The 15,147-nt window shown below is 39.7% G+C and overlaps 1 protein-coding gene across 1 annotated transcript; it reads left to right on the top strand.

The window, feature by feature from the left end:
• The first annotated feature begins 212 nt into the window (after nucleotides 1-212).
• Nucleotides 213-14,675, top strand: LOC146005740 (chymotrypsinogen A-like). The gene is made up of 7 exons (XM_083145166.1): nucleotides 213-687; nucleotides 9,034-9,137; nucleotides 11,210-11,289; nucleotides 12,839-12,917; nucleotides 13,327-13,507; nucleotides 14,060-14,193; nucleotides 14,514-14,675. Exons 1-7 carry the CDS (start codon nucleotides 213-215, stop codon nucleotides 14,673-14,675), a joined length of 1,215 nt encoding a protein of 404 aa, XP_083001292.1.
• Nucleotides 14,676-15,147: the final 472 nt, after the last annotated feature.

Here is a 15,147-nt window from a genome sequence, read left to right as displayed (position 1 = left end):
CTCTATACATCTTCCTGCTTCCTTTATCACTTGATTGCTAAGTAATATAACCACACTTTCTCTAAAAATTCATGGTTCCATGCTGAAGTACAAATTACTAATGGCTTCATAATTGCTGTGAACACATAACGACTGAGGGCCTTATCATAGTTCTTAACAGTTGTTCTTCATTACCAGTGCCCTAGGACTTTTTTCTCTCACTCACCACCATAATGTTGCAGAGGAATTGCAAAAATCCTCAGACACCTAAACCTAGCCTTTTGCGAGCCTGGGAAAAGGCCAGCTCCATGGCTCGAACTTCCCCATCAACAGACCATTCCATTGACATTGAAGATACCAATGCCTTGGATACCTCACTTAACACATGTGATATAGTGGCCATTGTTATGAAAATGATCCAATCGGAAATGAGGGAAGTGTTAACTGATTTCAGATTTGAGCTGGCTGATCTGGGCTCACGCACTGCCTCACTGGAACACAATGTTGGCGAAATATGTCACTTTCAAACTGTAGTGGAACAGGAACTTACAGACATTCAAACCGAGTTGGAAACATTCAAGGATCATCTAGAAGAAATCGACACTCGCAACCGATGTAAAAACATCCGCATAAGTAACATCCATGAGAGTGTGACACCTGTATCACTCCCTAACTACCTTGAAAATCTCTTCTTACAACTGGTTCCTAGTATCTACAAAACCTTACTCCACCTAGACCGCGCTCACAGAGCCTTACAACCTAAACCACTTCCTACCCAACCCCCGTGCGATATAATTCTACATTTTCACTATTACAAAACCAAAGAACAAGTTATGTGTGCTGTGCCCTTCGATTTATTTCTCTAGTTCCAAACTTCAGATCTTTCAAGATCTTGTACATTCGACACTTAAGAAACACAGAGATCTCATTAACATCACTAAGGCACTCCGTAACCACTCCATCAAATACAAATGGGGGTACTTATTTCCGAGGCATGGCGCCCACGATCTAGATTGTATGTGTCGGGACGATATCACAAGCATTGCATACATCTTATGTGTTTGTGCATGGACGAGATCGACGAGATATACAATCTATACAATTGAAAATATTTTTAATTGTATGTACAATATCGCATCTTATGGATCTCATCTTATGGATCTCATGGATCTTATGCATCCATAAGATGCATAAGATCCATAAGAAGCCATAAGATAAAAGATCCATCAACACCAACCCGAAGCGTGGCGAGCATAGCGAGCCCGCGAGGGGCGGCAGTACGCGTCCTCCGACCTTTTCATACCCCCACTATCCACGTCGGCGTGGAGTTGATTTTATATAGTGTGGCAAGCGCAGCAAGCCACCGAGCCCGAAGCGTGGCGAGCGCAGCGAGCCCTGCGAGGGGACGCAGATTACTTTACAGGCAGTGGCGTAGCTACGTTTTGGGCGCCCCCCCGCCATTAGGGGGGGGCGCCCATACCCCCGCCCCGTCGAGCACCCCCCCCCCGTCGAGCACCCCCCCCCGCCGCCTATGCTAACCCCCTCCCCCTCCGTCTTACCTATCGCGCTGGTCCCGGCGGCTCCGTACGTTCATCTGCTGAGGACCACCACAAAATGGCCGCCCCCGTACAGCAGACAGTTTCATAGAACTGTTTGCTATATGGGGGCGGCCATTTTGTTGTGGTCCTCATCAGAAGAACGGAGCCGCCGGGACCAGCAAGATACGTAAGTCTGCGGGGGATTGGGGGGGTAACTATAGCACCGCAGCCCCCGGCGCCCCCACATGCACAGCGCCCCCCCCCCGCGGTGGCGGGGGCTGCGGTGCTATAGTTACGCCCCTGTTTACAGGTATTACGCATCCGCTCACCACGCTTCAGGCTCGGTGGCTCGCTGCGCTCACCACACTATATTAGTTCAACTCACGCCGACGTGGACAGTGGGGGTATGAAAAGGTCGGAGGACGCGTGCCACCGCCCCTTGCGCGCTCGCTGTGCTCACCACGCTTCGGGTTGGTGTTGATGGATCTTTTATCTTATGGATCTCATGGATCTTATGCATCTTATGGATGCATAAGATCCATGAGATCCATAAGATGAGATCCATAAGATGCGATATTGTACATACAATTAAAAATATTTTCAATTGTATAGATTGTATGCCTTAATTAAGGCATACAATCTTATGCGATGGGCGCCGTGCTAGGAAATAAGTACCCAAATGGGGTTTTCCTTTTCAACTGCAAGTCTCTAAAGATGGATCTACAAATACCATCAAACCCCCCGCTCAAAGCTATGAACTGCTCAAGACCCTGGGCATAATTTACGTCATTCTGGATTCAATTCAGAATCAACTCTCACCTTCAGCTCATATTCCCAAGGCCCCAGCCCCAGAATGGTCTACTACATGAAGGACCATCATTGCCTTAAGTGATATCACCTACATAACTATAACATTTTACTGTTACAATTTATTATCCTGTTTTTAATATTTTTTTTTTATGTAAATGACGGACAGCTCCTTTATTGGAGCCAGACCAAATTTTGGTCAAGGTTTTGATGTATTGTTTGAATTCTTATGTAATAGATAGGTTATTTATCTATTTGTTAATTATAGTTACCAAATTGACTGAAACTGGTCACTTTACGGCATCACTGCTCAATCCACAATATTACTATGCTTAGACCAATCCAGACCTTACAGCTTGTTACATAGTAGGTAAGGCTGAATAAAGACTTGCGTCCATCTAGTTCAACCTAGGTTTATAATAGCTTATCCTTTGTTGTATATTATGTTTTGATATTACAAAGACAGATAATGTTTCTTATGTCTACCCAAGGATGTTTTTAACCAATAAATGATTATCCAATCTTATTTTAAACATATTTATTGTGTCTGCCGACACCACTTCGCCAGGAAGAGAGTTCCAAAGTTTGACTGCTCTGACCGTAAAGAAGTTTTTCTTCTCGATGAACAAAATCTTTTTTCTTCCAATCTAAACTTGTGCCCTCGCGTCCTAGATTCTTTTCTAGCAGATAAAAGCGTGTTTGACAGTTCCTTATATTGGCCCCTTATATATTTGTACGTATTGAGCATGTCTCCCCTTAAATGTCTCTTCTCAAGTGTAAATAGTCCCAGATTGCTTAATCTCTCCTCGTAGCTTAAATTCTCCATTCCCCTAATAAGCTTTTTGCTCTTTTTTGGATTTTTTCTTATTCTATGATGTCCTTTTTATAGTGTGGGGCCCAGAATTGTACTCCTTGGGGGAAATTTACTAAAAAAATTCATACGAAAATACTATTCTTTTTGGTGTATACGTATTTTTGGCATTTACTATGCCAAAAAAAACGTATTTTTGTATTCTTAATGATGGGACATTCGTATTTGTATTTACAAATACGAATGTCTACACGATCGGTAGAATACGACAGGAATCACCATTCAAAAGAGCGGTGGTTCCTGATTTACTAAGCAGCCGTTTTGATAATACGGCTGCTAATTGGCATGAAACAGCCACGAAAATACGGCAGGAAAATACACCTTATTTTCCTGTCGTATTTGCTTTAAGGCTGCACGGATCAGTCAGATCCGTGCAGGCTGCAGTGTAAAAAATAAATAAATAAATAAATAAAAAACAGCGTGGGGTCCCCCCACAGCTGTAACCAGCACCAGGCTGAAAGAGCCGGGGCCGGTAATTAAAAATCAGGGAACCCGACAAATAGGGGTTCCCTGATTTTTAACAACCAGCCCCAGGCTCCAGGTCCAGGGCTGGTTCCCAAAATACGGGGGACAAAATGACTAGGGGTCCCCCGTATTTTAAGAACCAGGATAATGCAGCAGCCGGGGGAGACTTTTTATACAAGTACCCCCGGCCAAAGCATTAACCCTCTGACCAGTCAGCCTGGCCAGGGGTCCTGGGGGAGTGGGGACCCCCCAATAAAGGGGTCCCCCCCCTCCAGGACTTTCCTGACCAGGCTGAAGCCTGGTGCTGTCCTCGATGCCCCTGGGTGGTGGGCATCGAGCTGATTGTGTGTAAAATAATAGATTAAACTATTGTTTTTAACTGTGGAACTATGAGTCCCAGCAAGCCTACCCTGCAAGCTGGGACTTGGAGAGCAACAAGTCCCAGCCTGCGGGGCATTAAAGGGCCCGCTGGGTCTTGTAGTTCCACAGTTAAAAAAATAGTAAAATAAACACACACTGACACATAAGAAAAATAAAACTTTAATACATGCATTACACACATACTGATACTTACCTATCTTGATCCCGTAGGTACGTCCCAGAGTCTTGATCCGGGGCCTTGTCCTGGTCCAGATCTATGTCGGCATTCTTCACAATGTTGATCTGAATGTCGGTGTCCGGTCCGGGGTCCGAAGAAATCCATGGGGGACCTGTGGAAGGAAATCCTACTCACCCAAGTCCTCCATGGAAGTTCTTCAGTCTTGATCCGCCGTAGTCCAGTTCTTCCAGGTTCTTCAAGCTGCCGGCGACTCCGGCATCTCCCCCCTGCGGACTGAGAGGCGCAGAGATGTGTCATCTTCCGAGCCTCTCATCAGAATGATTCTATTGGCCACTCAGCGGCGCTTCGGATTGGCCGCTGAGCGGCCAATAGAATCATTCTGATGAGGACAGCACCAGGCTTTAGGTAAGTCCTGTAGGGGGGGACCCCTTTATTGGGGGAACCCCACTTCCCAGGGCCCCTGGCCAGGCTAACTGGTCAGAGGGTTAATGCTTTGGCCAGGGGGACTTGTATAAAAAGTCTCCCCCCAGCTGTGGCATTACCCTGCTGGCTGGTTGAGCCTGGGGCTGGTTCTTTTTTTTTTTTTTACACCTTGCAGCCTGCATGGATCTGACTGATCCGTGCAGACTGCCTCCACTAATTCGTATTAGCGGCCATATTTACGGCCGTTAATACGAATTTATACGCTATCGGAGGGTTACAAAGCAGTCGTATTTGACTGCTTTGTAAATCCCCCTCCGTAACATGACAAAGCATACGAGGCATGCTGTCGTATAATTCGTATTCTTAGTAAATTTCCCCCCTTATGTGAGGTGAGGTCTAACCAAGGTCTAATCCGGTTTGTTCATTCCATTTGTGGTACGTGTGCATTTCACTGTCTTCTCTCCCTTAGTAAACACTGCTGAGAACTCATTTAATAGTTTAATAGTTTTTTATAATGTATTAATGTTTCTTCTCCCCCTGTCACTAGGTCACATTCTCTTTCTCCTCTAATACATGTCTATCTTTCTCATTTTAATTTTTATGCTCCAAAGCCACACACCAAATCGAAAGAAGCGCACGGACAACGCTTGTCCTTCCCATATATATGGCCCAATCCTCATTTAGGAAAAGGTCTATCCTTTCTGTATATTTATACAGATCCCCTCTTCTTTCCTTCCCCTTCTCATATCTCGTTCTCTCACGTTCCCTAGATGGTCTGCTTCTCTGTTCTTTTCAACAATGCTCTGCTTGTATACCCATCCACCATGACTCTTAACATTTTAACGGTTAATGCAAATGGCCTCAACTCTGCCTCTAATCGGGCCATGGCCATCCAATTTTTCAACTGTGAAAAAGCTGACATCGTCCTACTTCAAGAAACCCATTTTGGTACTTGTTTCCTAGAACGGCCACAATCGGGAGTAATCGTGTACCTTAACTTAAGGTACACGATTAACGCGATGGACCGGATTTCCTTTGAAATTAGGTCCATTTTGCCGGCAAAGGCAAAATCGGGTCCATCGCGTTGGTCACGTCGTGTGCCATGTTAATGTACGTGACCGACGTGATTGACCCGATTTTGCCATAGGTTTCAATGTTAAAATATTTTTAACATTGTAATCGAGTTCATCGCGTTGGTCTTGTGCTATTATAATGGAACAAGATGCGGTGGACACGATTAAGCAAAGTGTACTTTACTGTAGTTCCTGTGCTTCATGCACGCGCCTCAGCACAAATTTCACGCATGCGCAATGAGGTTTTCAAAAAGTGACATCTGGTGGATGATCACTGGTATTACACTCATCCCAAGATGCCACTCCGAATCGTCAAGCTTTGCAATGCCATGGCGCACCATGGCAGGCTGGTGGTACAATCGTCATAGGTAGAAAGGATGAGCGGTGTATATCTACTTAAGTATCCTAAAAGCAGAACAGTCTGTTATGGTTAATTCTTCAAAAGGATCTATATTAGAGATCTCTCAGCCAATCATCAGTTGCCTTATTCAAATGAATAGGAGTTTTGAAATCTCATGCCTGATGTCTGCCTCTCTCTCTGTCTGCCAGTGGTGGGGGTGTGACAGAGGCGTAATGGAGAGGTGACAGAGGGGTGGAAGGGATGTGAGGTATTGAGAACACACCTGATCATGGCCTCACATAACTCTCTGATCCGATATCTATCTTAAAAACAGAATTGTTTCTAAAATTTTCCGTACATTAAAAACTGAGTGGTGGCCTAAGATAAAACCAGTTTGATCTAGATAAATAGTGGAAGGTAACATAGGCCCTCATTCTGAACTGCCCAGTAAGCAGCTTACCAAGCAGTTGTTGCACCACCCTGCCGCCCTGCCAAATCGCCACTTCCCGCCAGCATATACCCTTGCATCCATGCAAGGGTATGTTTTATAAAAACACATCCCCTTGCATGTGCCACTGTTGGAGAAATCAATCAATGGTCACTGACCATCGAATGATTTCTCCAGGGCTCGCAAATATAATTAAGTGGAGACTGACTTATATTTGCAGGCTTCTGGTCAGAGACAGGGCACACCGTACCATGCTTCCACTTTCATGGGAACATCCAGCGTTTCATGGGAGCGCCCATGAAATGCTAGGCATTCCCATATCAGAGTACTGCCACCACCCCCTCCCCTCCTGTGCATGCACCACACCGGCAGTACATGTCTGCAAGGGTGCATGTTACTGGGCGGTCAGCCAATCATACCTCATGGGCTGGATTCTGATTGGCTGCCATCCGCAAGCTCTGATTGGCCTGTGGGCCGGCAGCCAAACTGGAGATGGCCCGCAAGCTCTGATTGGCTGATGGCCCAGTCACAGGGACACAGTGAGGGGAAGGAGAGACACATGATATGATCTTCTCCCCTCTGAAGGGAAACTGCGGCAGGGGGAGCTGCCACCCTGGCGGATATTCATTTGGTGGACAAGCCACGCAGACATGCGCAGGGCCCCCGGTGGCTGCATAGCTTGTCAACCTCTAGAAATGGCCCTGACTCCATGAGCTTTAGATGTAAAAAGAGCTGAGGTGATTCAGAGCCAAGCATTTGTTTTTAAACAATCTCTTTCACTACTAAATGTGTTTCTAGAATCAAAGCTAGATCTAAAGCAGCCCATACACGTCCCGATGCGGGCGTGCGTTGTGGGCTGCAATAGCAGGGATCACATTGCATTGCATGTGCATGCAATGCGATTCAATTTGATGAAACCTAAGTTCAAAAAGTATGTGCAAGCACATACTTTTTGTACTGTGCAATGAGGTGCGCGGGAGCGCGCACCTCAAAGCACACATTGGCTCAGCATGCTTAGCAGCGTGTATGGGCAGCTTAAGTCACGTTTAGCTAAATAAAAATCTTTAGTCTTTTAGCAGTTGAATTTAAACCTCCGATATTAAGAGAACCTATTTTGATATTAGACATGCTGTGTCAGGAGACAGATATAAATAAAATAAAAAGCATTTTATCTTACCAAAATTGCTGCTTAAAACAAGTAGACCCGGATGGGGAGGGGAAAACACATGAGGAAAGTAGGTGAACAAGACAAAACAAGGAAAAATACGACATATAAAGCAAAAAGTAAAATAAACATATTTATTTCCAAAAGCGGAGACATTAATAGAAATGTAATATCTTTTGGTAAAATAGTGGTAAGAAACCAATTTAATTTAGAAATCATAATTTCTGGATGTCTGACTTTGCATCCATACCCAACAAATAAAAAATTATAAATCATCCCAGAGGCTTTATATTCTGGGTGCAGAAATCTGTGGCTTTTAAACTAAAATTGCAGTATGAACCATAATAATAAATGAAGACGTTTAATAAGGCTAAGTTAAGAAACAGGAGTAATGAAGAAAGGAGAACATAATATATTGATCATAGAGCTAGAGAATAATAAAGCTAGACAATATAACTGGCTCCAAAACAATGAGAATAATGCTCCTCTTCAATCTGTGTGACATCATGATGTCACGTGGCTTATTATGGTAAATTGCCCTGCTCCATCTCCAACAGCTACTTGCACAAGTAGATGAAAAGGGCCAATTCAGCCACTTAGATCAGATAAAGTATGATTCCAAGCAAATATTAACATTTCCATCCATATGATGTGGGTGCATATGCATTACAAATATGTAGAAAGTGAATAAATGCATCAAGGTGGTGTAATGGATCTGTTCTGAGTGAACAGCCATTCTGAGTACCTTGCATCTGTGATTAATTTATAAACGCATTATTTTACCTTATCTAAAAATGCCAGTTTCCAGAATATATAGAACACGAATGAGTGCTAAAATATTGAATTAATTCATGAATGTAATTTTCCCTATTGTGAGTTAAAGGTATCTGTGAATTTGGTATAGATTAATTTAGACAATTTGCATACACTATAGTTATTTTTTCAGTAGACAAGGTTATAACTAGTATTATACAGTTATATATAAAGATAGATTTGCATGCTGACAAATAATTTCCTCTTCTCAGAGTATCACCAGTTTTCACCCACAAGTTTCCTGTGTGTACAGCTGATTAAATATTCTAGTGCAATTCAAGGTCTTTTGATAACATAGTTTAAAAATGTGTACACTATCTTTTATATATAGAGCTGTCATTTGATTGGTTATTTGATGTTATATAAACCAAACAAACCTTTCCATAGTCCACTTACCTTAAAGAAGTGAATCACTATGGCAATTCTTTGGTTTTTGTCCTGCCTTGCTCTGCTAGGGGCTACATATGGTAAGTAATATCAAGTCTGCATTAGCATTTTATGTGTACTCTAATTAATCCTTACATGTATACCTACTGAATTATAATCCATTAGGCTGTGGTGTGCCAAGCGTCAGACCTGTTATCTCCGGATATGCCAGGATCGTTAATGGTGAGAATGCAGTTTCTGGGTCTTGGCCATGGCAAGTGTCTCTGCAGGTAACATAAGAATGTTAATTAACCTACAAATGATTAGGTTTTCGTAGTAAATACCTGTTTTTCATATCCAAAGCAGACGCAGTGTTGCCAGTGTGCGTGTCAGGAAAGTGGCTTCAAATAATGAAAAGTAGTGACCATGGGCTGGAAGTAATGCAGTTCAAGTCCAGTGACCTTTGCAAGGAAAAACCATACGTTGTGAATGACTTTCCATTTAAAAAAAAACATCTGTGTTTGTCCAGCAGCCCAAACGGCTGATAGACTCGCAATGTATTACATCCAACCCCACTTTTACAATTTAAAGGGGGTATGATTTCGTCTTAACATTTCATATAAAAAAATATTCCTAAATATTGGTTATTTTATAAAGTTATGTATTCCAAAATAGAAGCACTGGGACATTTTTTATTGATTTTTACAGGCAGATAAATACATTTCTTTAGATATTATCACTGAAAAAAATTAACCAAAAATCACAAATAGACAGATTTGCTTGTACATAAATAGATTTATTATGCAATAAAATATGAGACAAAATAAATAATGTGCGTTGCCAGAATTAATTAAAGGAAATGTTATTATATATTTATCTAGAGTATTTTTATAGCAAATAACTGCAACAAAATATACTAGACCAACTATTTTTGCTAAGTATTTTAAAAGCATCATCATCTAAATAGTCATTTACTATCCAAGGATAGTAAACACAGATAGTTTTGGCATTAATGGCATATATCTGATGGGTCTCTGCCACTAATGGTAGGGAGTGCAACAATGTTTTGTTGGATGAAAAGATTAATAATGATGCAGGTGAACTATTCAATCAGTAATGATTATATTTGTAACACATTTTGCAATAAATAGAGTTTTTTTGGCCAGGGTTATTGACTTGCCCACCACAGCCAGGTAACATCATAAGGGTAAGTACCTAATATTTTAATTCAAGTCTAGGACACGGGACACCACCAAAATGCCCAGCCAATCCTCCCCAAGGCATTACACTATTGTATCAATCGAAGTGTTAAATAGTGATAAAAGCAGCTACTGCATATGTTAGAAGTGTTAAAGAAGTTAAAGATAATTGTGTGAAAAAAAGCATTGTATAAAAAGTAACATACTGTACAAAAAACAATAGTGCTATAGAGGAGGCCCCAAGCAGCCATAAATCACCTCACAGCTGACATATTATATAAAATTATGGGTCCTACCTTATTACCTATTTATTAAGGATTACCATATAATTAAAATTATGTTACAGTATATTCTGCACCACTTGTCTTTCTTTCTCTCTTTCTTTCTAAATATATGTGTGTGTATTATATATATGTACAGTATATATATATATATAAATACACACACACACACATATATATATATATATATATATATATAAATATATATATATATATATATATATATATATATATATATATATATATATATATATATAATCATAAACTGGCACACCAGCAAAGAGATTTTATCCAAGAAAAAAGTTTTTATGTAGTAAAAAGTCATTCAAAGACAAGGAGGCTTAATCAAAACATTTCAAAGTCCATGCAGTGGGGAATACACAAGTAAGCAGGAGTATTTCATACTTATCAAAGAATAAAGACAACATCCATTGCAAGCCTGCCAGATGCAAGTCAAGTCCATAACCCTGGCTAAAATTATGCAAAAAACAATGTTTATTGCAAAATGTTTTACAACTCTAATTTGTTATGTTTGAATTGTTCAGCTGTATGTTTTTTTCTCTTTTTGTCTAGCAATGGAGGCCTCAGCAAGGTAGATCATCTCATTACATAGAACTTGCTGTCTAGGGCCACTCCCTGTATATATTGTTTTTTTTAGCTAGCACACAACTTAGCCCCACCCCATTCCCACTTTCAAGCACAAACATAGACATTCTTTGATGGGGAAACCTACAATGGTTTTACATAAATGGTCACTCTTTTTTAATGGCCAACCATAGAGCAGGCACAAATACTCACCATTGTATTTGGAAATAATCTACAAATGAAGACAGTAAATCGCATTGCACAAAAAAATTATGGTTTTTGTTTATATATCTGTAGGACAACACTGGGTTCCATTTCTGTGGTGGTTCTCTGATCAACACTCTCTGGGTTGTCACTGCTGCTCACTGTGGTGTCACGTAAGTATTATGCTCTTGATGTTACTGCTGAAATAAGGAAACATGTTTAGAAGCATACACAGGGGCAGATTCTGCTGAGACCACTTTAGCATCTTTTTGCATAGTCACATAGTCACATCAGCAACAATATGTTAGTTCTAGTAAAGAAAAACTTTCTCAATGTGTACAATCATAAGTCTGCATATGCAAAGACTGAGGCTCTTAAATTGTCCATCTTTACATGCAAAAATCCTTTAGTCAGGGATTAAAGTGGATGGGAGCTGGGTGGACCTGAGTTCCACCATTTATAATGGTAGGGGGAACTCAGTTCCACCTCCAATACAGCCAATGCGCAGCAATTCCAACAGAATTTTTTTTTTCTGGCATGACATATGTTATGTCATGGCATCACCGCCAGGAGACGAAGAAGCTTGGCATGGTGCTGCTAGAGGGACATGTGTATAAGGCATATGTGTATAAGTGGCATTACTACTGTGGACAGTTTTTGTAAGTGACACTACTGTGTGGCATACATATATAATGTAGAAGTGCATATATAACTGTGTATCATAATGTGAATAAGGGTCACTACTATGTTGTGTTATATAAATCAGGGGCACTACATGTAGTGTAATGTGAATATTATTTGTGACACTGTGGCATAATTTAAATTGTGGGTACTATTGTGTGACCCCCTTCCTTGTGAGACCACTGTCCCTTTATAAAGTATGGGAGGTAGGGCACACATTTTTGTCATTTGCAGGGGGTACCTAAAACTCTGGCACTGGCCTGAGCTCTGCCTAATAGGGAAGGGGGAGGGTGCCGTGGAATGGGAAATAAGTTTCAACACCTCTGCAGGACCAATTTAAACCCTGCCTTTAGTGCATTGATAGACAGTACCATATCCATACTATGTGCAGATTCTACATTAGAGTAGGACCTTCAACTTAGGAGTTTAAGCATCTGAGTTTATAACCAGTGGCAATATTCATGCAACACTTCCATAACATGCCCATAAGACAGTACATCTGAATAGTCACCTTCCAATCACCACCGAGGAATACTTAAAACATTTCCAATGAATATCTGAGACAATGCAACTCGATCACTACTATGGATTGAATTCACTGTGCAAAGTTTTAGCAAAATATTGTAGGAGCATGTGCAGTTCAAAAACATCCACCATTTGCATAAATATTCTTTCTGTATTACTCAAGATCAAGCCAACTGGGTTTGTGTGGGAATGGGGGTGTTAAGATTTGCTTGAATATGGTATTGTACAGTACTACAAAGCATTGAAATTATTAATGGTATTGTCAAGTCCTTTATTGTGTTACTATTTTATTTTTATTTTTTTATTAACTAGCTCTTTATTTTTATTGAATATTAATAATTAAAAAAAATATCCTAATATTTTTCTTAACATATAAAGTATGCATAAAGTAACTGATTTCTTGTAAAAAAATTAAAAAATATAGCAGTAACTATAAAAAATAAGTAGTAACTTTGCAGAGACACAATTCAGACAGCACAACAACCTGTTCACAATACAATATTTTATTACACACAGAACTGCCCACCGTGTGATTCTGGGGGAATACGATCGTTCTTCCAGTGCTGAGCCCATTCAAACTAAAACTATTTCCAGGGTAAGTTAAATATGATAAATACAGTAAATAAACAAAAAGTCAGACAACTCATTACAATCAACAAAATTTAATGATTTAATTAACAACTATAATTTGCTGGCACATTTGCAGATGAATGTTACAAAATGCTCAAACACAGAATTCCATTGCTTATGCAACAGTTGTAGTGGTAGCCTGTTAGCAACAGAGTGGAGGATGCTGATGATAAGAAGGACATTAATGACGTCATCAGTATGTCTTGGTAAATGCTGGCAGAATATTCATTAGTAACATTGTAATGTTCCAATAAATATGCCATATGGCCATTGGTATGTATTGTTATTAAATGGAGTCCTTTGTTGAATTTACATCATAATGTTACTTGATGAAAAATATATTTTTATAAAAATACATTTTTTAATGTTAACAGGTCTTCAGACACCCCAGCTACAGTTCCCTGACCACCGCCAACGATATCACTCTTTTGAAACTAACCAGTACAGCTACTCTCAACACTAGAGTGTCTCCTGTGTGTCTTGCTGTATCCAGTGATGTTTACAATGGAGGAGAGAGATGTGTTACTACTGGATGGGGTTACGTAAATGCTGCAAGTAAGTCATGTAGATCTTTCATCTTTTTCTCTATCAAATACAATTCCACTGACAAAACTAATTAATAAGTATGAAAAGTAAAATATCAATTTAGAAAAATGTAAAAATGTAAAAATATATTGTTTTATGCAATTTAATCTTTCAAGTATTTTTATTGAATCAAATTAGTTTTCTAAACGTAAAATGGAGACTATTAATGTTTTTAATTTGTATCTTTACATACAACCTTATTATAAACCAAACCTTCCAGCTCTTTTTATAACATTACTATCAGCTGCTGAGATTTTTAGTAGAGTACTTGTTATAAATATACTGTATTATTATTGTAATATTATTAATTTTAGTAGAGTACTTAATATGAATATACTGTAGCTGGCTTACAATGGAATAGCCAATGTACATCTACAGTATATTGATTGAGCAAATAAGAATGGAGCAATTTGATGCATTGCTGATATGGGTATCATATTGTTCTGTACTGTATGTTGATAATGTTGGGATACATTTTTTTTTAAAACATTTGTTTACTGTACGTACATTTATGTCTTTTAGCACAAAACACTCCAAGCAAACTGCAGCAGGTGGCACTTCCTCTTTTGACCAACACTGAATGTCAGAGATACTGGGGAACAAGAATCCAAGCCACCATGATCTGTGCTGGAGCCTCCGGTGCCTCATCCTGCATGGTATGATAAAGATTTTAATATACTGTATAATATGTCAAATCATTTATTGACAGTGAGCTGTTCTTTTTTATGCATATTTGGTGTTCTGCTGTCCTCACTAATAGCTCTTATTTTATTTGGCTACATAAAAGGCTAAATTAGAAAAGAGTCATGCTTTGAGTTTAAGCTCAGCAACAAGATCTGCCAATTGTTAATATCACAGTAGGCCATTTTGACATTGTGTTTATTATCAATCAACACCTTCAAACATGGTATCATACTGCATGTAGCAAGATATTGACATCCATGGACTTAATGTAATTTCTTGTAACTCATTTTAGGGAGATTCTGGTGGACCTCTTGTGTGCCAGAGAAATGGTGCTTGGACATTGGCTGGAATTGTCTCCTGGGGAAGCTCTACCTGCTCTGCTTCCTCTCCTGGAGTATATGCCCGTGTGACAGTTCTTAGATCCTGGTTAGACCAGACTGTTGCTGCTAATTAAGTATACAGTATCAATAAATTATTTTAACTGACTTTTCGATTGACGACTTTTTATTGTAATGGTTTCTGTAATTAATCTATAAACAACTGGTGAATACATTAAAGAAATAATAACATAATGGGCATACTACATACGTGTTAGAAATGAGCACTTTCACTCTTAGAATATATCAGAGTATAAAATACACTAAAATGCAAAATAACAAATTGAGAAATGAATTGAAAATTTAAAATAAAAAAAAACATTTTTCATTATGTCAAAAATGAAATCAAGGAGAATATTCTTTTCATACTGATTTCTGCACACTTACTGACATTTATTTGACACATTGTTTCTGGAAGTAGCAATGTTAAAAGGTAAACTTACGAACTGAATAAGCAGCTACTTAGCCCACACTTTGGGAGAAAAGCCCTCTCCTTTTATTACAATTTTTTCAGAACCTTGACTAAAGATAAGGTGGTGAAAACAGGTA

This window comes from Crinia signifera, chromosome 5 (genome assembly GCF_055691185.1).
Source record: "Crinia signifera chromosome 5, ASM5569118v1, whole genome shotgun sequence".
Classification (NCBI taxonomy): Eukaryota; Metazoa; Chordata; class Amphibia; order Anura; family Myobatrachidae; genus Crinia; species Crinia signifera.
This window is presented reverse-complemented; position numbering and strand designations above follow the sequence as displayed.